This window comes from Panthera onca, chromosome D4 (assembly GCF_046562875.1).
Source record: "Panthera onca isolate mPanOnc1 chromosome D4, mPanOnc1 haplotype 2, whole genome shotgun sequence".
NCBI classification, from domain to species: Eukaryota; Metazoa; Chordata; class Mammalia; order Carnivora; family Felidae; genus Panthera; species Panthera onca.
The window spans coordinates 87,012,775-87,035,560 of NC_138351.1; the positions used below are offsets into that span (position 1 = coordinate 87,012,775).

At 57.9% G+C, this 22,786-nt stretch overlaps 2 protein-coding genes across 4 annotated transcripts in view; both read right to left on the bottom strand.

Moving 5' to 3' along the window:
- ENG (endoglin) overlaps nt 1-4,436 on the bottom strand; it is a 30,665-nt gene extending 26,229 nt beyond the window's left edge. The window contains exon 1 of the mRNA XM_078436456.2: nt 4,002-4,436. Coding sequence (XP_078292582.2) covers nt 4,002-4,068 — 67 coding nt within the window. The 5' untranslated portion in view covers nt 4,069-4,436. The remainder of the gene's footprint in view (nt 1-4,001) is intronic.
- A 9,893-nt stretch (nt 4,437-14,329) lies between these two features.
- AK1 (adenylate kinase 1) lies at nt 14,330-22,786 on the bottom strand. 3 transcript variants are annotated; one of them, XM_078436454.1, is made up of 8 exons: nt 22,676-22,772; nt 20,041-20,112; nt 19,816-19,854; nt 18,370-18,405; nt 18,036-18,199; nt 17,223-17,339; nt 14,821-15,012; nt 14,330-14,569 (listed from the first exon to the last, which is right to left on the bottom strand). In XM_078436454.1, exons 3-8 carry the CDS (start codon nt 19,820-19,822, stop codon nt 14,501-14,503), a joined length of 585 nt encoding a protein of 194 aa, XP_078292580.1. In that variant the 5' UTR covers nt 19,823-19,854; nt 20,041-20,112; nt 22,676-22,772; the 3' UTR covers nt 14,330-14,500. The 3 variants fall into 3 exon arrangements, with proteins under 3 accessions (XP_078292580.1, XP_078292579.1, XP_060464545.1); XM_078436453.1 differs by lacking the exon at nt 20,041-20,112 and having other exon boundaries at nt 22,676-22,786; XM_060608562.1 differs by lacking the exons at nt 19,816-19,854; nt 20,041-20,112; nt 22,676-22,772 and adding an exon at nt 18,570-18,696.

Consider the following 22,786-nt stretch of genomic DNA (forward strand, 5'->3'; position numbering starts at 1 on the left):
AGTCCCATCTCTGTCCCAACCCTCAGTGTAGGCTTGTCCACACTTCGGAAACACTCTTTGATCCCAGCCACCCAACATGGGCCTCGAATCCCAGCATCCTCGCCTCTGGGACTCTATCCAAGTGAAATACTCCAAAATACAGGAAGAGGTGCATGTACCAAAAACGTGCACGGCGGTGGTATTCATAACCAGCCTCCAAGGGGAAACCACCTAAATATTCAGCAATGAGATTCACCAAACGACGGGATGGCACATTTAAGGGGAAGAACATTCTGGAAACACGATGGGGTGGTTATGGAGTCTACATGACAACATAGAAACCTTCTGGGGCATAAGAAGGGTAACCAAGACTCCCAAGTGTTGATTCGTTTGCATGAAAATTACCTTAACAAGCTAGACAAAAACTAGTAAGCAACCCGCCAGCACGTTAACAACGCCTACATTAATAAAAGAACTCGGGAAGTGATTTTTTTCCCCTTATCTATTTTCTTTAAGGAGGAGCCCGAAGTGAATATATAACTAAATTGCTCTTTAAAAACCTATATGATGGGGCACCTGGGGAGCTCAGTCAGTTAAGCATCCAATTTTTTTGTTTGTTTGTTTACTTATCTTTGAGACAGAGAGAGAGAGAGCATGAGTGGGAGAGGGGCAGAGAGAGAGAGAGGGAGAGAGAGAATCCCAAGCAGGCGCTGCACTGTCAGCACAAAGCCTGATGCGGGGCTCGATCTCACGAACTGTGAGATCATGAGCTGAGCGGAACTCAAGAGTCCGGAGGCTTAACCAACTGAACCACCCAGGTGCCCCAAGCATCCAATTCTTGTCTGTAAGACAATTAATTGCCTAGAGAAACCTTGTGCTGGAAAGCAGGGATGTTGGAATTTTATCCATGCATACTGTGAGTTATTATTGTTTTCTTCGTCTTTTTTTTTTTTTTTTAAGATTTTCTTTTTAAGTCATCTCTACACTCATAACCCTGAAATCAAGAGTCTCACGTTCCACCGACTGAGCCAGCCAGGCGCCCCTATTACTGTTTTATTCTTACAGAGATGGAGTCATGGCCATTTGGACATCTAACGCTGCGTCCCAGACATCTGTCCACAACGGTGTATAGATTTAGCTTTTTCTTGGTTTTGGCTGCATGGTATTGCACTGCATAATAATTCATTTGATAGGAAAAAAAAGATAATTCATTGGATAGGACCCAGGCTGATGGACATTTGGGTGGTTTCCAGTTGGGTTTTTGTTCCAGGTACCTGTGGACCATAGAGTTGATTTTGGAGTTGGACAAATCTTTATGGAGTTGGGCAAACAGCTCCATAGACCTGAAGGCTGAGCTGTTACACAAATTACGGTTTTGAGAGATTCCGCCAGGCTGTGTTTCCAGAAGGCTGGACCCATTCTTGGACTCGTTTTGGACCCATTTTTACCCTCTCTGGCCTGATTGAGGATGTGAGGGTCACTCCCACCCCATCCCCAGCGTGGAGATCTGGGTTCTACACCTTAACCCAGGCCCCCCATCTGCCTTCCATGGGCCGCAGATGGTAAATGAGTTGAGCTGGATGGTTTGGAATGTCCTTGAGCCCTGTGATCACCAGCAGGGTGCTGGTACCTGTTCACAGGAGCAGAGTGATATAAGTCATCCGTTTTTCCGACTGGCTGTTAAACACAGCCATTATTAAAAATTAAATTTTGGGGTGCCTGGCTGGCTCAGTTGAGGGAGCGTGTGAATCTTGATCTCGGGGTTGTAGGTTTGAGCCCAGTTTGGGTCCCAGGTCAGATTCTTGGGGTTGGGATTCTCTGCTCCCCCTCTCTCTTCCCCTCCCCCACTCGCACTGTCTCTGTCTCTGTCAAAATAAACAGATAAACTTAAAAATAAATAAATAGGGGTGCCTGGGTAGCTCAGCCAGTTAAGCATCTTGACTCTTGATTTTGACTCAGGTCACGATCTCACGATTTGTGAGATCGAGCCCCACATCAGGCTCTGTGCTGACATCCTGGAGCCTGCTTAGGATTCTCTCTCTCCCTCTCTCTGTTCCTCCCCTGCTTGTGCACGCACCCTCTCCCTCTCTCAAAATAAATAAACTTTAAAAATAACAATAAATAAAAATAAAATCTTAGGGGCGCCTGGGTGGCTCAGTCGGTTAAGCGTCTGACTCTTGATTTTGGCTCAGATCATGAACCCGAAGTCATGGGATTAAGCCTCGAGTTGGGATCCTCGCTGAACATGGAGAGTGTTTAAGACGGACTCTCTGTCTCCCTCCCCCTTCTGCCCCCCCCCACCTCGTGTGAGCACGCTCTCTCAAAAAATAAAAATTACAAAAATAAAATCTTAAAAAAAGTAAACGTTATAAGCTTACAAATAAATTATGTATTTTAAATGGTAACAAATAGCAAAACTCATTACTTCCTACTTATTTTACCCCATTTTACTAGATCCACGCTCTTGAGGTTATCTCTGTCTGTCCCATCTTTGGCGTGCCAGACAAAGGCACTTCTGGACCTCGCATCCTAAGTTCAAGTTTGGGGAGTTGGGAGCTTGAGTTCAGCCACGTGGGAACATTTACACCCTGGACATTGACAAAATGCTATCCCCCACACCCTCCACCCCTGTTGTTAATTATTTTCCAGCACACCCCTGCCTTCCATCCAGTAAAACCAGAGCCTACATGGATCTTTCTCGGATGATCACGGAGAGTGTTATCAAGCTAGAAAAATATGGGGGAGGCGGGAGAAAGACAGGGCAGCCTGGGGACCATTGCGCAGCTCGGGTAGGCTTCTGTCTGGGCTGTGTGAACTTGGCAGGTCACAGCCTCTACTTCCTCTCCTGTAAAATGGGGAGATAAAGGCGGCCATCTTGCAGGGTTGCTAGGAGCTACATGGGTGGAGGGGGGGAGCTTGCTTAGTACACGTGGTTAGGAGCCACAAGCCCGAGGTCAAATTCATGCTAGGTCACTTAATGTCTGAGACAGTTTTCTGTGATCAGTGAGGCAGTGGTAGGCGTTAGGGGGTTTAAAATGCCACAGGTGGAATCAGGTGGGGAGGGGGGGGTCACTGCTGTGCTCTTCCCTTATGTTCTCCCCACCACACCCCCAGATCTTCTAGGGAGTTCCTAGATGCACCATGGGTGAAGGGGTGCCCACAGGAGCTGTCCCCTGGTTTTAGGCGGGCACAGAGAGGCCCACATGAGTGGGATGAGGGGCTGGGAGCCCCCAGCTTCTCACGGCCACTCATCTGGTCAGTTTCAGAAGGCCAAGAGCCAAGACCACCTGGAAAACCCCCAGGCTGAGGAACTCCCACAAAACCCCTAGTCCGGGGTCGTGCCCCCACCCGGCAGCATTTCAAGGAGGCGGGGGTAAGTAGAGGCAGAGGGAGAGCGCTAAATTCAAGAGCATTCTGGGAGCCACTCACAGGCCCCGGAGAGGCGAGGGGCAGGAATTTAAAGCTAATCATACAGCCACAGTAAACAACACAGGACCCTCCAGCCTTCCCGAGAACTCTCTCTACAAGACTGGCCTCACCACCGACCATCCCCACAGCCCAGGAGGAGTTCTATTCCCACCCCCACTTCGCAGTCCCCCAACATCACACCGCGAGGAAGCAACCACACGAGATGCGAACCAAGTGCCCTAGGCTGGGAATCCACACACCCTCCTTTCCACAGGTTCTTCAGACAGGAACCTTAGGCTCAGAGAGGGCAGGAGACTCTCCCAGGGTTGCACAGCAAGCATTCTGGGGCCTGGGCTTCTTGGGGAGAAACTGGACGTAGCTGGGAGGCTAGAGGCCAAGGTTAAGGTAAAGGTAAATAACTCATCCCTGTTTGAGACTTTCAGGGCTGAATGTTCATCGTCTTGCCAAACCAGGATGGTTTGTCACCCTATGGTGTCCATCTGGGGCTGTCCAAACCCCCTCGGACGGCCCCACTGGGCATGAGCTTGGGACCAGGCCAGAGGCCGGGAACACTTGGGGCCAAGTCTCCCCACCCGGGGTCCCTGGACACCTACTTGTCGGTCTGAGGCTGCAGACGGCCAGCAGCAAGGCGACAACGGGGAGAAGCGTGCCGTGGTCCATGCTGTCCAGCTGGGGGTCTGTGCGCCGGGCCTTATCCGGTGTCCAGGGGCAGGGCTGCAGGCGGGCGTGGGGGCCGGCGTGGGCGCGAGCGGGGACCCAAGGGGAACAGGCGGCCGGAGCGGCGGCGTCCCTGCTCCAGCCTTCTGAGGTGGCGGCCGAGGGGTCAGGAGAAGTGGGCACAGGGGCGCAGGGCCGGGGGTCGCTGGCTGAAGGATGAACGGGGAGGGGATGCTGGGCTCCCGTGGACAGCAGCTGCGACACAGCCCTGGCCCGGGGGTGCAGATAGGAGCTAGGGTATGAGCGGCAGCGGTGGGGAGCTCCCGGCTCATCCAGCCTGGCCCGGGGAGGCAGGAAATGCGCTTCCTTAGAGAAGGGGCCGGGCCAGGCGGCCTGCCAGGCGGGGAGAGGAAGTGCCACGGGCTGTGTCGCTGGGTGGGGGGCCCTGAGGCAGGGGGGAGGAGGCAGTGGGGGTGGGAGGGCCCAGGCTCCAGGCTTGTCTCCCCCACACACCCCCCTCTCCCATCCCACCCTCTCCAGGGCTGGTGGGGCGCCTCCGGCAGCCCCCCCCACCGGCAGATGAAAATAATCACCCTGACAGCCTACCCAGAAGACCTTTCCGGGGCCGGGCCCTGGCCAAGGAGGCTCAGCTGGAGCTCCTAGTCCCGTGAACTCCGTTGTTCCCATTTTGCAGATGAGGAAACAGAGGCCTGATGTGGTGAGATAACTGGCCCAAGAAGATGGTGGAGGTGGGATTCACACAGGTGTCACTCAGCACCAAAAGTGGCTTATACATAAGCCTGACACTGGCTCGTCATCCCCTGTTTTGCAGGCAGGGAAACTGAGGCCCAGTATAGGGAAGGAACACTCTCCCAAATGGAGGCTGGGGCTGCCCCCTTCCACGGGTGGAAAAATGCTCCAGGGACAAGAGATAGCCCCAAACGAAAGAGGGACCCTCTGTAATGTCCTTTCTTTTTAAGTTTTTTTTGAGACACACACACACACACACACACACACACACAGCGCGTGAACAGGGGAGGAGCAGAGAGAGAGGGAGACACAGAATCTGAAGCAGGCTCCAGGCTCCGAGCTGTCAGCCCAGAGCCCGATGCAGGGCTTGAACTCACAGACCGCGAGATCGTGACCTGAGCCGAAGTTGGACGCTTAACTGACTGAGCCACCCAGGTGCCCCTGGAATGTCCTTTCTGAAGTCAGATGGTCCTGGATTCAAAACCTGCTCTCCTTGCTCAGAGCTACGAGGCCTTGAGCAAGTCTCCACAGCCTTTACCCTGTTTGTAAAGTGGACGCAGCCGTGCCTTCCTCACCAGCCTGCTGTGAGATTTTGGGAGGTCAGGGCACTACAGCGCTGAGCCTGGGCCTGACTCAGGAAGTGCTCCCCCATCGGTGCTCCCTGAGCCTGGGAGACAATCCCCAGAGCAGTCCCTTGTTCATCTTGCAAATAGTAAACGCCAACTGTGTGCTCCCCATGGTTTTAGTCACAGGTAGCCCCTAGGGTCAGGCCAAGGGAGCTCAAAGAAAGCCTGAGCTGCCTGGCCTTTGAAGGACTGGGGGAGTAGGGGGTAGGGTGTAGAAGAAATGGGTAAAGAGGGTACATGGGGCAGGGGACCAATGGCAGAGAGGGGCACAGAGGCAGGAAGTGGTTGGACAACTTGTGGGACAAGCAGGGAGTGTGGTTGGGACAGGAAGCCTGGAGAGGCAGGCTCTGAGGGGGGCGGTGGGGGGGGGGGTGCTTGAAGGCCAGGACTTGATCCTGAAGGGTAGGGGGAGTCATGGAAGGTTCTGGAGCAGAAGGTACCGGCTTTGAGAAGACAAATTGTGGGGTGTGCTGGCAGGACCCACAGAAGGGATGGGGCCAGGAGGCCTTTCTGTTTATACTTGTCCTGGGTCACAGATGGGGAAACGGAGGCCCCGGGAGGGAGGAGAAGCCAGGAGCCCTGGGGGCCTCTGGAGGGAGAGAGCAGGAGTGTGGTTGTCTCTGAGGAACTGACACAGGGGCGTGGGGAGTGTGGGCATGGCTCCTTGGGCAGGGATAGGGGGAAGGTTCGCTGTCAGACCCCTGTAGCTGCCCGGCCCGTTTCTGGTGACGCATAGGTGTGGGGTCATGGGGGACCCATCCGTGCCCAGCAGGCAGGAAGGCTGTGATGGGGCAGATGGGGCCACCCCGAGAGTGACCACTCCTCTGCCTGTCCCGGCGGGCGCGGAGATGGGGAGGTGGGCACCACAAGGCCAAAGGCGGCTGCGAGGTTTCCCCAGGCCCTCGGAACAGGAGTCCGTACCCCAGGGACAGTTAGTTAATCCAGCCCCAGGGGCTGAACTCCCCAGGGCCCCAGGCTCCGCCCTAGGCGGTCACCTTATCAGCTCTGAATCCTCACAGCCACCCCTGGAGGCCAGTGACATCAGACCATTTACGGAGGAGGAACCCAAGGCTCCCTGAAGTCTGCCTGAACCCCAGCTGGAAAGTGGAGACCTCGGGACCGCCTGGCTCACCTCCTCCTTCGCTGAATGTGGAGAAGACAGATGTCGCTGCGGCTGTGGGTGTCACAGGGCGATGGCCATCCCAGGCCGTAGCAAGGACCCCAGGGGAGGCTCTCCCCAAACCTTCCTCCTTCTCACTTCCTCCCTTCGCTACACAACCCATCTCCACCCACTTTATAAACAAGACCCACTGGGATCTCTAGAAAGCAGGAGAGGCTGCAGGCAGACACAAGGAAGGACTTACAGGAAACTTCCAGGGGCAGAAAAACCTACAGGCGGTTATGGAAGGGCCTGGAGCCCTGGCCCCAGAGACCTCGTGGAGGAAGGAGATCGGGACCCCCAGCTGTGGAGAGGAGATCACCCTGAAGTTCCCACAGCACCCCGGGCCTCCCCACCACGCCCTAGTCTGTGTGGGATTGTGTTGTCTAAGTCTCTGCGCTTGACTAGAAGCCTCTTGTGGGGGAATTTTGATGCCTCTGCACTGCTGTGTCCCCGGCACAGAGCCCAGGACCCTTTGGGCCTTCAGATATATTTATTGAAAGCCCGACGTATCCAGAAAGATAAGGCAGGGGAGGGGGCTGGGGAGGCATAGGGAAATTGAGGTACAGAGAGGCGGGCCTTGCTTCCTGTTCCTCAGTGGAAGAAGCCAGTCCTCAATCTGGGTTGCCTGTCCCTGGAAAGCTTGACGGTCATATGGTCTCACACCTGGGGACAGACCTTGGGTTAGCCATCCTCCGTTTGCCCCCAGATGTGTTCTCCATCTCGACAGACACATCTGCTGCCTCCTGTTCCCCTCAGCCCTGCACAGATCACAGAGAGGAAGGCGGAGGGGGCCGGGCGGGTAGGATTCATTCCTCGGACGTTTTCCCTGCTGGATCACTCCGCTGAAGGCCACAGCGCTGACCAGGCCCTCTCCAGGCCGAGGGTGGTCATGGCCCATGCTGCTGCCAGCCCTGGGCTCTGCCCCGTCCCTCGTGGTTTCCCTACACCCTGTCTACACCTGCGTAAACAGACCCTCCATTAAATTCTCAAATTATCCCATTGGAGCGTGCCATCTGTTTCCTGCTGGGGCTCTGACTGACACAAATGCATTCAGGTGCCGCCTAGCCACACGCCAAAGAGACATGTGGCCAATGGCCAGGCCCCTGTGCCTCAAGCCTACAATGGGCAGGTGCACAAATTCTGCTGCTTCCTTCTCCTGGCTGGCTGGGAAGGCCAGAGCTGCAGGAAGGGATCAGCACGTCTGCCTTGGCCACCAGCCACAGGAGGAATTTTAGGCAATCCCCAGGGACCCCCCCAGGCGGCTGTCTGTCTCCAGCATCGGCCGGGAGCCAGGGGCTGTTGGAACACCCGGGCCAAACCCGCAAGGACAAGGGAGAAAGTGGGTGCACAGGAAAGAGAGCACGGGACTGGGGTCAGGGTGTGCAGACTCTGTCTCCGGTGGCCTCGGGCAAGACTTTTCTATGCTCTGGGTCTCAGTTTCTTCGTCTGCACAAGGGGATGGCAGCCTGCCGGCCTGGAGAAGCTTGAAGCCCGGGACAAGAATCAGAATCGCTCCCCCATTAAGAAAGCTCGCCCGGCCCCGTACCAAGTGCCAACCTACTGCCACCTAACAGGCTGAGACTGTCACGTCTCCATTTTACAATGGAGGAGACGGAGACTCAAGTGCACATGACACCAGGGCTGGGGCAAAGCAAATCTGGGCCTGTAGTTCCTCCCTTAGCTTCTAGAACATTCCATCCTGGTGTTCTTCCCATCTCCCTGGTCGCCTTATCTGCCTCTTGGCTGGTTCCTCCTCATCCTTACTCGGCCTTTTCCCTTCTCTGTTTACCCTCACTTCAGGGTCAGGTTTTCTCAAACCTTGGGGACCATGGTGTTGTGTCCCCACACAAATCCTGGGACTCGGGCTCAAACAATTTCAGCGTTTTGTGAACATACGTATATGCCCTTATGATACGCGTCCGTCTTGTCTCGTTTTCTTTGAAACACTGATCACAAGCCACTCTGTTGGTTTCATTATCCACCAGCAGATCTTGGCCATAAAAGATGATGCCTTAGATCCCCGCCTGTCAAGTGTGGCCCTAATATCTCCTGAGAGCTTCTCTCTGGCCCTGACCCAGACCTGCTGACTCAGAACCTGCATTTTATCGAGACCTCCAGGGCACTCATGTGCACATTAAGCTTGAGAAGGGCTGTTCTGGGCGCCCTCATCCCGACAAATGGCTTTAAGTACCATCTATATACTGATGGCTCCCAGCTTTCTATGTCCAGCCAGAACTCTCCCCCGCTCCCCGCCCCCCCCCCCCCCCCCCCCCCGCCGCCACGAGGCTCCAGGCTCCTGGATTGTGAATAAGCAGCTCAGACTTCCCGTGTCCAAAACCACGTTCTCCTGATTCTCTGCCAAGCGCTCCTGCCTCTGTGTCTCCATATTCAGAACGTGACGATTCCGCCCCCCTCTCATTGCTCGAGCTTTGAGGTGAACCTTGACTCTCACCCCTCTCGTCCCACCTACAAGCAAATCTTGGTGGCGGCGCTCCCAAATTCCCAGTGTTTGGGGGGTTCCCACTACCCCACAGCTACTGCCCCGGTCAGGACCAGAACCTCTTAGAATATTGTAGTCACCTCATGGAGCTCCCTTGCCCCCGCCACCCCCCCCCCCGCCCCCATGGCTTACCCCAGGCCATTCTGCACACAGTAAAGGGAGGCTGTTAAAGTGAAGCCAGATTCCAGCCCTTCTGCTCCGCCCCGTCAAATGGCCAGCGAGGCTTCCCCGTCCCCTCTCCAACCTCATCTGCTCTTCTCCCCCTAGCCCCCCACACTCAGCCGCCCTGGCCTCCCGTGCTGTTCCTTGAATGTGCCAAGCACATGCCCACCTCAGGGCCTTTGCACTTGCCATCCCCTCTCTCTGAAACACTGTTCCCCTAGATAAGCCCAGGGCGCTCGCTCCTCATTCTTAAACCACAGATCAAACGTCGACGGTCAGTGAGGACTTCGGGATGTCGGGATGAGGGCGCCCAGAACAGCCCTTCTCAAGCTTAATGTGCACATGAGTTGCCGTTAAAATAGCCCCCTCCTCACGTCAGCAACTGGTCTCCATCTGACACACTATACGGTGTTTACTTTGTCCGTCTCCCTCTCGAGAACACAAGTTCCATGAGGGCGAGGGCCTTGCTCTGTTCGCTACCAAACGCCCATCACTTCCAATAGTGCCCGGCCCGTGGGAGGTGTTTGGCTAAGTACTGATGGGAATAAATGAATGGGCTGTGCATACGTTGTGACCCTCAGGTGCCAGGGGGTGGGTGCTGGAAGCATTCTGAGCCCAAGGTCAGGGTCTCTGATGAGGGGGGAATGACCCCCCAAGGGTACGTGGTGGTCACAAGGGTCAGTGGTCCCGCCAGATGCTGCTGTGTTCCAGAAGAGAGAAGTCCCTCAGAGTCTCCCTGTCATTCCCCAAGTACAGGTTGGCTTTTCTTTTTTTTTTTATTTTTTTTTTTTATTTTATTTTTTTTTTAAAAATTTTTTTTTTTCAACGTTTTTTTATTTATTTTTGGGACAGAGAGAGACAGAGCATGAACGGGGGAAGGGCAGAGAGAGGGAGACACAGAATCGGAAACAGGCTCCAGGCTCCGAGCCGTCAGCCCAGAGCCTGACGCGGGGCTCGAACTCACAGACCGCGAGATCGTGACCTGGCTGAAGTCGGACGCTTAACCGACTGCGCCACCCAGGCGCCCCCAGGTTGGCTTTTCTGATGAAACCCACTCCCCATAGTCTGAAGAGCCCACAAGGACCACCTAGGAGGCGAAAGAATTCTACTGGGCCAGGATCCTCTAAGTTATAGGGCTCAGGGTTCGTAGAAAGAGAAGCTGAGGCCCACGAAGGGGAGAGACTCACCCAGCACCCCATGAACCACGGAAGGCACCACAGGCAGGAGACCCTGAACCAGAACCCTAGGAAGAGGGAAGAAGCAGGAGAGGCAGGTGAGGGTCTAGCCCTGTGCCTCTGCTTTGCTGTGTGGCTTGGGACAAGTCACACCGCCTCTCTGGGTCAGCTTCCCCAACGAGGAAGCCCTGTGGTCACAGGCTGCACATGTGCAGTAGGGCTCTGGCCTCCCACCCCTGCAAAGCCCCCCCACTGTGGAGCCGCCAGGCCTTCCTGTTTACTCGAGGCCCCTCTCGAGGCTGGGAGGCCTCAGCCTTGGCCTCCTCTGCTCCCCGCTTCCTTCCTCTCCCACTTCAGCGCCTCCGGCCAGGCCCTCAGGGCCCTTGAGGCCAAGACTTAGGGGCGCAGTCCAGCAGGGGGGGCATCTGAGGCCACCACCCCCGCGGAGCACTCTCTCTCTGAGACCCTGAGGTCTCTGGCTGGTCATAACGTTCCGGCACTTTGGGACAAAGCTGTTGCCTGGAGCGTCCCTAGAGACGTGAAGAGTGTGACAGCGGCGACTGTCTCCTGTCTGGATCCAGTGCCACACCCACCTCCCTGCCCACGCTAGCGGATGAGCACTCGTGCTCCCTGACCCCAGAGACTCTCTCTCCTCCCCACCCCCAGGGTCCAGGCCTCCGCCGAGCAGGTTCTCCCTGAGCCACCCAAAGTGTGGGCCACGGACCAGGAGCTGAGCCTCGCTGCCCAGACCAGCCCTGCTGAAGCAGAATCAGCTTTTTAACCAGACCCGGGAGATTTGCTCGCACAGGAAGCCTGGGTGCGCGCAGTTCTGGTCCCCTGCCTGTTGTTGTTGTTTTTAGTGTTTGTTTATTTATTTTGAGGGAGAGGGAGAGAGAGAATCCCCAGCGGGCTCTGCACCTGTCAGCACAGAGCCCGACATGGGGCCCGATCTCATGAACCACGAGATCATGACCTGAGCCAAAATCAAGAGACGCTTAACCGACTGAGCCAGCCAGGCGCCCCCACCATCCCCTCCCCTCCCCTCCCCGGGTTTAAAGTCCTTCCTGGGCCTCATCCCTTAGGTGTTCTTGTCTCCGAGGCTGAGCCTGAATCTATGATGCCTTTACAACTAACTTCCAGTTTCCAAGAAATTTAGGGGATGGACGAGAAGGTGGGACGACACCAGAAGGAAGCAAAGGGTGAATCTGGAAGGAGTTTTCTGCAGAACAACTGGTCCCGCCACGGGCCTGTGTCATCACCAGAGCAGGGCCATCCTGGTTAACAGAGGCCTGAAAAATATCGCACCCGAATGCGGCGTGGGGTCCTGGGTGGCACCCTGATTTGAACAAAGATGCGTTTTGGGGACCATTGGGGCAAGTTGCATGTGGACTATTATATATTATGATATTAGTGTTAACTTAGTATTATTGAAGCTCTGAGTTGTGGTTGGGTAGGAAGATGTCCTTGCTTTTTAGAGTCATACTGTAGGGGTGGAATTTTTCTCATTTGTAATTTACTGTAAATACGTTGTCAAAAGTAAAACAGTAATGAGGAAATATAGGGAAATGATAACAATTACTGTATGTTGGTGTTCACTGTATTATTTCCTCCAATTTTCAATTTGTTTACAATTTTTCATTAATGGGGCACCCGGGTGACTCAGTCGGTTGAGTGTCTGACTTCGGCTCAGGTCATGATCTCACGGTTTGTGGGTCCGAGCCTCGCGTCGGGCTCTGTGCTGACAGCTCGGAGCCTGGAGCCTGCTTCGGATTCTGTGTCTCCCTCTCTCTCTGCCCCTCTCCTGCTCACACTCTCTCTCTCTCAGAAATAGACATTAAAAACAAAACAAAACAAAACAAAAATCCTCTTTCTGAGACTCCCATTGCCCCTAGAGGAGAGACTGGATGCTTGGGTCGGCATTCAAGGCCCTGCAAACCTGGCCCCTCCGGGCTTATTTCTTGCTACTGTACCCCCTTCTCGCCCGTATTCCATCCAACAGGCCTCCGTGACTCGGCAGAGCTGTTCCCTCTACCCTTCCGTGCCCTTACAGTGAAGAGGGCTCCTAGGAATGTTCAAGGCCCCACTCGAGAGCTCCAGCTCAAGGAACCCGCTGCCACCAGGGGACCCCTGTGCACTCAGCTGCTGAAAACCGATCTCAGTTTTGTGAGCACGGGCCCCCTCCTGGCACTGGAGGTGGTGGGGGGCACATCCCAGCAGGCGGCGGCTTATGAGCCTGTCTTGCCAGCACGGCCCGGTGCTCTGGAACACACGCACAGAGGACACCCTCAAAAGGAGTGTCTGTGGTAGCAGGGACCGGGTGATGGTCACTGGAGCTTTTACATTTCTGTGTTTTTTCAAGCCGCGTCTTGTTTTAAGCGCATAAAGTGATTCTGTGGCGAACAGTAGTTGGGGTCAGCCTAGATTGTCATTCACCTGGGACACACCTGGAGTGACGGTGCAGTAACTAGAAAAAAATACGCATGACGAAGATGCTTCTGTCAGGTGATCTCCGTAGCGCCTCGTCATCTTTGGAGTGTTTTCTCCGCTCGTTTTCGGCATGTTTTCTCCGCGTCTCTTCCCCGCTGATCCCCGCAGCCCTGTGCTAGGTGCGTGTGTGCGTGTTAGCCCGCTTGGTCGGATGTGCCCGCTGCCGGAGGTGGAAGGTCACAGAGAGATCGAGGCCCCCCCCCCCGCACACCCCAGCTGGCACGGGGAACAGAGGCCAGCAGCAGAGACCTGCCCTCCCGCACCCACCCGGGGCCAGAAGGCTCATCCCCCCACGACGCCTGCCTTCTCCTACCTCCCCTGTGCTGGCTTTACTTGTGCTGTTATTCTTTCAATAGACTCACCTTTCGTAACTTAAATATGTTTATTTTAAAGGAAAGTTTAAATAACTAATGCAGAAGGGAGACCAGCCACGCTTGCCGTAAATAAAAGGGGACACACCTTGGGCCCAATCAGCCCCACATCGCGTTTCGGTCCAGCCAGGTGTGGCCCGCTGAAGGTTCTCTTGGCTCTAAAGGGAGTCGGCGGGGACTAGGACGGGTGTTAAGGACACGTGAGCACCAAGTTGAGCCTTCCTCGGTGAGGAGGTCACAGAGTGAAAGAACAGAAAAGGGAAGGTGCTTCTCCCCCAGGGATTTCTGGGGCGCCCCCGAAGCACCCCAGCCCTGCACCATCCCCAAGGCCACTCTGGTCTCGGCTCCCGCAGGCCCCGGTGACTCCCTCCCACACCCCCGTTCGGCGTGTTCTCGTCCTACCCTTGGGAGGGGAGGGGTGCAGGGGGCACGGACCCTAACTCAGATTTGGAAATGGGCTCAGAAAGGGCAGGCTGTGACCCGTCCGGGGAGGCACCGGTGGGAGGCCCTTCGTGTCTCGCCTCCTCAGGGAGGTGCCGCAGACCCTTCCATCTCGATGCCCTTTCCGGACGCTCAGAACTTCTTACACGCAGGAGGCCAATTACTGCCCCCCCAGCCAGCTGACATGTGCCACCCCCACTGCCCAGGAAGCCCCCCACACAGCCTATAACCTCACTGCCTACTGCACACAGGCCCCAGTGGGGTTCAGCATAGAAAACATGCTCAGAGACATGAGGGGTCAGGGCCAAGGCCGCACAGCAAGGGTTCAGAGAAACACAGGCCAGGGCCCAGCTCTGCCTGACCACAAGTCCCTGAGAGCAAGGACCCTGCCTCAGTCACCCGGGACCCCCAGACCCAGCATGCCCTGGGTGAGGAAGGGCCCTGGGTCTTCCTTCCCCTGGTACTAGGGGAGGGCAGCTGGCCGAGGCGGGGTGAGGGACTTGAGGAGGACTGGGAGGGTGAGGGGCTGCTGGAGGCCACATCACGTGGATCAACTCCAGTGAAAGCAAAGAAAAAGGAATAAAACCGAATGTCCTTGGAAATTCCTTTAGTGCTTGGCTGTCCATGAAAACAGGATAAAGTGGCTTCCTCTGTCTGTGCTCCAGCCGGGCAGGGTGGAGGCGCTGAGCTCAGGCCAGGACAGCCTCAGGTCAGCACGGGGTGGGGTGGGGGGGGCAGCAGGGGAAGGGGCTCCAGTGCTGCTACTTGAGGGCATCCAGGTGGGTGCAGACTTGGGAGAAGACATTGTCCACGGAGCCTTCGGCATTGACCTGCAGGGAGACGGCCGGGAGGGCACAGATGCTGGGGAGGGCCATGCGGGCCTCATTGGGGCAGGGGCTCACTTCCCCCAGAGGTGTGGCCTGACTCTCTGAGCCCAGCCACAGGGGACAGCAGCCCATCACGGAGCCAGCAGGGAAACCAAGGCCCGGAATGGAGGGCTGGCCCAGGGTCACGGGGATTTTGGCCAACCCAGGCAAAACTCCAGATTCCTGGGGCTACCCGCGGCCTGCAGGGGGCGCACCTTGCGTACGATGCCACGTTTCTCATAAAAGGCGATGACAGGTTCCGTGGCCTTGTAGTAGGTCTCTAGTCGCTTCTTGATGGTCTCCTCATTGTCATCCACACGCCCGCTGGTCTCTCCGCGCTTCAGGAGCCGCTGGGTCATGGTCTCAGGGCCTGCGTCCACATACAGCAGCAGCGTGGGCTGTCCGATCTGCGGGTGGGGCGGTAGTCACAGGGGCCCCATTCCCGTCCCCGGGGGCCATCTCCTCCCCATCCTCCCATGCCCGAGGCCTCACCTGAGACCCACTCAGATCAGACCATCAAACCCTTCCCCAGGGCAGCCTAAAGGACCTTCCTAAAACTACTCCTCTCCTCCAACCTCTCCCATAGCTCTCCAGCGCCCTCAGAGAGGGCCTCCCGCCTTCCTCACCTTGTGTTTCCCACTCCTTTGCTCTCCTGGCTTCAGTCACACCGATTCTCTGAAGTCTAGGCTCTCGTCAACCTCCTCCCAAGCCAGGCCTTCGCTCATGCCAAGAATCCTCATCCTCAATCCCAAGTACTTGCCTTCAGATTTGAGCTAAAAATCTCATTCCTCTGGGGCAGTCTGCCCAGATGCAACCCACGCCCCCCCACCCCGCCCACCGTCCCCAGCCCTCTGGGGCACACTCTTGAGTCCCCTTTACTTCTCTGCCCAGAATGTCTCAGGAGGCCTCTGGTGATTCACTTAGTGTCCCTCTCCCCTGCCAGTCCAGGAGCCCCTAAGGACATCAAGGCATCTGTCTGACACAGCAGGGCTGGACAGGACTTGACTGAGGGGTGACGGGCTGCCGAGCTCTGGGGGCTTCTGAATAACGTCACTGTTGTTGGAATAAGCCGGGAAGGGCAAGGAAGGAGGCTGACCGGTCCTCCTTCGGTGAGGCCCTGATGCCCCCTGGTGTCCAGATCTGAGAAGACGTGTTGCCGGGACCCCTGGAGCCCATGGCAGGGCTGGGCCCTTGCGCTGAGCCCACCACCCACAGTGGCGCCCCCAACAGCCCCAGGAAGGAAGGAGACTTTTAGTAATCTCATTTTCTAGATGTGGCCCTGAGGGTCAGAGGTGACGTCACACAGCTGGTATGGGTGGGTCATGACAGGACGTGCCTTGAGGCTGCCTAGCACCTGACTACAGGGTCCATGGCCTCCCAGTCTGAAGGAAGCCCAGCCCGCTTCCATTTCAAAGACAGGGCAACCGAGGCCCAGAGCAGGGTAGACACTTTCTGGAGGTCCTGTGGGCACTTCAAGGTCAGGAAATCCAATCTCCTTCCACTGGAGGAGGCTCAAAGTTATGGAAGCCCAAAGGTGGCCCCAGCCTCACAGGCTTGGGAAGTGGGGGTTGGGGGTCTGGTCCTGCCCCAGCCTGTCGGGATGCCTGGTCCTCCCCACAAGGCCAGGGAGGAGTCCCTCTGCCAAGAAAACCTCCTTGAGCCCAGCCCCCACCCTTGCACTTGCTTGTAGCCCTGTTTCCCTAGTATGACCTGTGACACCGGAGGCGTGGGTGTATGTGTGTGTGCCCACGTGTGTGCACATGTGTATATCCCTGTGTATCAGTGAGCTGTGTCCGTGTACGTACACGTATGTGCGTGCATGTGTGTTGCCAGACGTGTGTGCACATGTATGCGTGCCTGTGTGCATGTGTGTATGTGCCTGTGGCTTTGTGCTGTGTATGTGCACGCACACGTGCGTGTGCTTGGGGCCTGTGTGCGTATGTCTGGGAGAGGTGCCCCCACCCTGTTTTCCTGGTGGGAAGCTGTTCAGGCAACTCGGGGCCGTCATCCTCAAGGCCTACTTTTTCTAGGCCTTTCACAGACTCCCCGCGGCCCACGGAAGGAGACTGGACTCCCCTCCCTGGCACTGGAGGCCTCCAGCCAGGCCTGAATCGCCTCTCCCACATCATCCTGGTTGCCCTGCCCCATAGATTCTCTTCTCCCCATGCCAGCCGGAGCCTTCCAGCCCTGTCCCTCCCACTCCCTGGCCCTCTGTGTTTGTAAGGTGCCAAGCCCCACTTTTGGAGGGTACGTTCTCTCTAATCTCCATTCTGCTCCTTAAGGCAGCTGCCAACTGTGTCTTCCCATTTTGCAAATGGGGGGGACACTGAGGGTCAGGGAGGCAGAATGATGGACCTCAGGCCTGTTGAGCTGGAACCTGAGCTCGGGTTTGTGAGCTCCCCAGCCTGTGCTTCCTCCTCTTCTAGACTTTTCTTCTAAACTTCTAGAAACACTTCCAGAAAGTCTTCTCCAGTTTCCCTCCTTACCCCTCTCCCCACCCCAACCCCACAATCAGTGTCTCTTTGCCCCAAACTCTCTCTGGCCATCGTGGCAGCCCTCTTTCCACCCGACCACCCCACATCACAGCTCCCAAATGCACCCACCAAGATGCACTTACCTTCCGCTCAAACTCCTCTCCCTGCTGTACTTCCCGAGGGTAGCCATCGATCAGGAAGCCTTTGGAAGTATCTACCTTGGCCACCATGGCATCTCGGAGCATGTCCAACACTGTCTCCTGGGGGCACCGGAAAAGATGGCGGGGTCATGAACCCCTCTCCCTCCACCTTCCTCTAGGCCTCTGCCCTAATAAAGAAGTTTCAAACAAGCCTCTCTCTCCAGGAAGCTTCCTTTGAATGTGAAGGCTTGACTGGCTGATTAAATCATTCATTCACCCATTCATTCATTCACTCAATAATATCGATGGAGCCCCTGTTCCCCGCCAGCTCCCGTCCAGGGATCTGAGGACACCACTGTGAACAAAGCAGGCCTTCCTCGAGAAGCTCACAGTGTGGTGAGGCCGGTTCATCAATTTCCAAACATGGCACAGGTTGAATGGGCAGAGAAGGGGTTATAAAATTAGGGGGTCTGAGCCCAAATCTGTGGAGCCAGGAGAGTCTGAAAGCTGAGGAGGAAAGAACATTCCAGGCAGGAAGGAATATAATGAGTTGGACGGGACAGAAAGGCCAGGGCAGCTGGAGGGCGGAGAGCTGGGGAGAGGGGGGTTGAGTGGGTGGAGTGAGGCTAAAGGGGTCAGCAGGGCAGGGTCCTAGAGGCTCTGGGAGCTTCTAGAAGGAATTTTCTGCCAAGGGCCATGAGGACCAAAGCCAGGAGTGTTTGGAGCCAGGGAAGGTCAAGGCAGAGTGTCATGGGCTCTGCTGGCCGGAGCCCACTCAGGGCCACCATCACCCCCCACCCCACCGGGCCCACTCACCAGTGGCACCAGCTGTCCCTTCTCCATGATTTCCGACAGCATCTTGCCCCTGGCCGAGCCCGAGCTGACCTCGGCCCGCAGGAGGTCCCCGGTGGAGAGGTGGGTGTAGCCGTACTTCTGGACAATCTTCTCACACTGGGTGCCCTTCCCCGAGCCGGGCCCTCCTGCAAGCGCCCACCCGTTCAGAAGCCCCAGGAAATGGGGCCGCCGCAGGGATAGGGTCACCCCGCAGAGAAGGGGCAGCGCCCCGGGGTGCCACCCCAGGCCCAGGCTCCCACCGACGCCTGCAAAGAGACTCCCTGCTGGCCGCCTTCCCCGCCTGCCTTGGACTCACCCACCACAAAGATGATCTTGGTTTTCTTCAGCTTCTCTGTGGGGGAGAAGAGGGGAGCAGAGTTCAGTCACTGGCTTGGCAAACAGCACCTCGGGAGGGACAGGCCTGGGCCGGGCCCTCTAAAGCCTGGAGCCTCTGAGGGGCTGGGACACCCGCCCTCGCAGCCCCTCCCTGTGGGCGGCTGGGCAACGGCGGGTCACCTCTGGCCTTACAGTCTTCCGTGTTGTGGAGGTTTCTCACGCAGCAGGCCCCCATGGTTCCCTTTCTGCTGTGTCCCCTACCCTTTCCCTCCCAGACCCCGGGCCTGCCCATCGCCCGCCTTCCCTGGGCGGTACAAACGTGGAGTCGGCAACCACAACATACGTTGCCCTGGAGACGGTTGCCAGGGAAGCCGGCTGCGGTGGGCACAAAGAACCCTTGCCCAGAGTGGGAGGTGCGCTGATGCTCCCGCCTCAGCCCCGCCCTTAGAACTCAGCAGGACCACAGCCTCACCAGACGGAGGGAAACTGAGGCCTGCTCCAAGGGCGCCAGACCCAGAACCGGAAGCTGGGCCCTCTTCCCAGGCGGCCCGGCCTTCCCCTCTTCTCAGGGGAGAAGAAGGTCCTCACTGTGTAACCTTAGGAAAGGAGTCCCCGGCCCTCTCTGGCTCTCTGTCCCTCCCCACTGACGAAGGCCTGGCAGCTCCCAGGGGCGCTCTGGCCCCAAGGCTGGAAACCCAGAGGAGTTATCTGTAGAACAACTTCTCCCGAGGGCTCCCATCAGCTGCCTGCCGTGGGCCGGCTACCACCTGGAGGTGGGGGAGGCCACAGCCCGGTGGCAGCTGCTGTTCGGAGCCCGAGGGGTGGCAGGGTGACCGCCCGCTCGGTCGGCAGCAGCGGGCTCCTTTAAGGGCCACCCAGGCTGAGGCACAACGCCAAGGATGGGGCCGTGATGCCGCCAGGAGGCGGGCCTGCCAGGCTCCCTGCTGGCCCCATGTCTCCCTCCAGGTCCCAGCCCATAGCAGCCAGGAGGGCCCCAGACATCCTCAAGACCCACCCTCTCTGGACAACGGGGAGACTGAGTCCCACAGAGGCGTTGGGCGCTGCCTCGTCCTTGTTAGGCTTGGCATTTACACACTTGGGGCCTCTCCCCAGGGCTAGCCTCCCCTTGCTAGCGCCCACCCTTTCTAGAAAGAGGCAGGGATTCAGCTCTATAAATACCGGTGTAGGAGGTGAGCTGTGGGGCCCTCAGGAGCCTCAAGGAGGCCTCATCACTTCTAAAATTAATCCTGGAGCTGGCGCATCCCGTGAGATGCCTGAGGAGGATGTCGGAGGCTCCCAGACGGGCCCCTCTGGCAGCCCCAGAACCTCCCCCACCCCTTCCCAGAATGTCTCCTGAAAGCACGCCCCCTTAACAGATGGGCACACTGAGGCCCAGGCAATGAGCAGCAAAGAAGAGACTCACTACCTTCCATCCTGCTGAGGTCCGGGGAGCCGAGTCAGCGCTCTGCAAGACAAGGGCACAGGTGGGGCCGGTGAGGGGGGCTCCCCTCCATCCTGCCTCTGCTCCTGCCCAGCCCCACGGTGTGCCCCAGGCCCTGATGCTCCCAGCGGCACCGGGCAGCGAAGGCCCCCGGCAGGTTGGGTGACCTTGGGAAAGTCACCTTTCCTCCGTGTGTGTCCCCTGCCTCACCTGTAACAAAAGGGCGGCAGCCCCCTCCTGTCCACCTTTTCCCGCTGGAGGAGCCGGGTGGTGAGGGCGGTGCTGAGGGACAGAAACAGTGACATCAGCACCTGCTGGGCCGCTCCCTTTGTGAGTCCCAGAAAACAGGCGTCTGCCCAACACCTTGGTGATGCTCCCCCGGGGCCAGGAGGAAAGACTTGTGGAGGCCAGAGAGGGGGGACTTGAGCTGTAATACATCCCACCTGGGGTGGGGTTTGGACAAGGATGCTTAAAGGGACATCACGGAGGCCCGAGGGGGAGGAAGCTGTAGGAGCTGCTCATGGGGGACACAGCCCTGTACAGTTGTCATGGGGGATCCCCGGCTCTCACCACCCCCCACATGGCCCCTGCCCCCTCACCCCCTCGAGGACCGTGTTCCTCAGCATGTGAGTCCACCCCGACCCCTCTGGGGACCCCACTCTGCTTCAACGTCCCCTCCCACCTACAGTTACCACCTACACACCTCTGGCCTCCATTCCCCACCCCCCTGCCGGCCCTCCCCAAGGCTACCAGCTACCATCACAGCCACTCTTGCCTTGACCTTTGACGCCCGCCACAGCATTCCTCCCGCCTGGCATGCCCGCAACCCCAGGCCCTTTACTCCTCGCTCTCACTTTGGCTTCAGGTTCCCAGGACCCCTGCCTCTGCCCAGGCAGCCCCGGCCTCCCTTCCCAGCCCCGTGAGTCTACAGCCCCTGGACAGGCCCCAAGTCCCCACAGACCTTCCCACGTCCCCAGCTCCGTGCCCTATTACCCAGCCAGAGGCCCTGTCTTCTCTCACACCCGACTTCCACCCTGCACACCCACATCCCAACCCTCTTGCTCCCGAACCTCTCTGCAGTCTGTGTCCTCAACACCACTTCCTTGTTCCAAGCAGGGCACCTGGCCACTGCCCCGGCCTCCCGTGGGTCTCTCCATACCCCACCAGGCAGTCGGCAGGATTTTCTGTGAGAAGCATCAGACCACATCGCCCACCTGCTTAAAACCCTTCCACGTGTGGCTCCTTGGCTCCCAAGATAAAGCCTGGGCCCCTAACATGGCTGACAGGGCTCAGTAACCTGGCCCCCCCACTCCCCCACCCCCCCACAGGCTTCACAGCCACCGCTTGAACCGCTTGGAACTTCCTCACCCACCATGACTGCGTCCCACCTCCAGGCCCAGCTACTGTTGCACCTGATGCCTGGATGCCTCTCCCCAGGTGCTATTGTTTAGGACCCAGTTCAGGTGTCACCTCCTTCAGGAAGTCTTCCTGGACTCCGTCCTCCGCTCCCACACTGGCAGGTGCCTCCTTTGAACGCCCCCAGTGTAGCACATACCCACACGGTATCAGACCTCTCTGTGGAACTGCAGGCCTGTGTGCCCCATCAGACCGGGCCTGGACCCAGGCTGAGCATAGGGCTGGGGGCCTCACTCCACCTCCCAGCTGTCTTGGAATGGATTTGAGGCTCGGAGAGAAGGAGAAACTTGCTCCAGAGCCAGGCTGGGGTCAAACTCAGGGGTGCATTTTCTGCTGCTTTAGGCCTGGCACCCAGTAGGTCTTTCAGCAGGTTTATTGGCCGTCCTACCACTCATGGGCCATGAGTTATAGCCTTTTTCCTGCTGAGTGTGCTTAGGGAAGGGCAGATGCTGCCAATGGCCCGCAGCAGCTGGCAAGGGAGGAGGAGGGTCCCCAGGCCAGGGAGAGCCTGCAGTGACCCTGAGGAGTGGCCTCCAACCCACCTTGCCCTGCCTCTTCCCAGTAACCTAAGCCCCTCTGTCCTGCTGGCACCTGCCACTTCCTTCGTCCAAAATAACTTGAGTCGTGAGGAGGCATCACAGAGGCCAGGGGTCCAGGACGGAGTTGGGTTACAGGCTCAGCACCCAGACCTTATAAGGCCCCCGAGCCAGGCTGCAGCAACTCCTCTCATGACTGGGTGGTCTGCCGAGGGGCCTGGGGAACAGGGGCCCCGGGGGGACAGCGACCTAAGGGCTCATCGCTCAGCTGTGTGACCTTGGGCACCTGGTGTCCCCTCTCTGGGCCTGTATCCCCAGGCCGTGACCCGCTCCTGCTGGAGAGTCCTGAGTGGATCTCTGAGCGGTGCTCAGAAAAGGTGGCCCTAGGGCTCCCTTAGAGCCCTCACCAATCATCCGGGGGGCTTTCCGTCCCCCCCAGCGCTCAAAATGACATGGCAGGACAGCTCCTCCAATCACAAAGGCTGCCCCTGCCAGATCCTCCGGGGCAGGGAGTCAGGCCACAGCCCCCTTCCCCGGGCCCCAGCTGGGAGGTGCCAAGGGCAGGGACCTGGAGCCCCAGCCCCAGGAGTGCCAGCCGGGACAAAGGGGCTACTGTCTAGGAGGCTAGGAAGGACGGCAACACACAAATCACACCCCCCCCCCCCCCCGCAGGGGCACACGCACGGTGGCACAAACACCCAGAACAGAGCCTGGGGAGAACAGACAGGCAAAAATACACACGGATCATAACCACGGACACAAACACACAGCCGCACAAACCCCAAGGATGCCCCGACACACACAGGCTGGCGCCCGCCGGGCGCGCGCGGCTTCCCCACGCCCCGCAGAGGCGCCCCCCGCGCGCCCAGACATGCACACGGGCACACACTGACCTGGGGGAGGGGTGCGGCGGGCGCCGGGGCCAGTGGTGCCCTGCCCGTCCTCGCCGGCCGCCCGCAAAGGCGACTATTTATAAGGCTGTCAGCAGCGCGCAGCATGCCGGG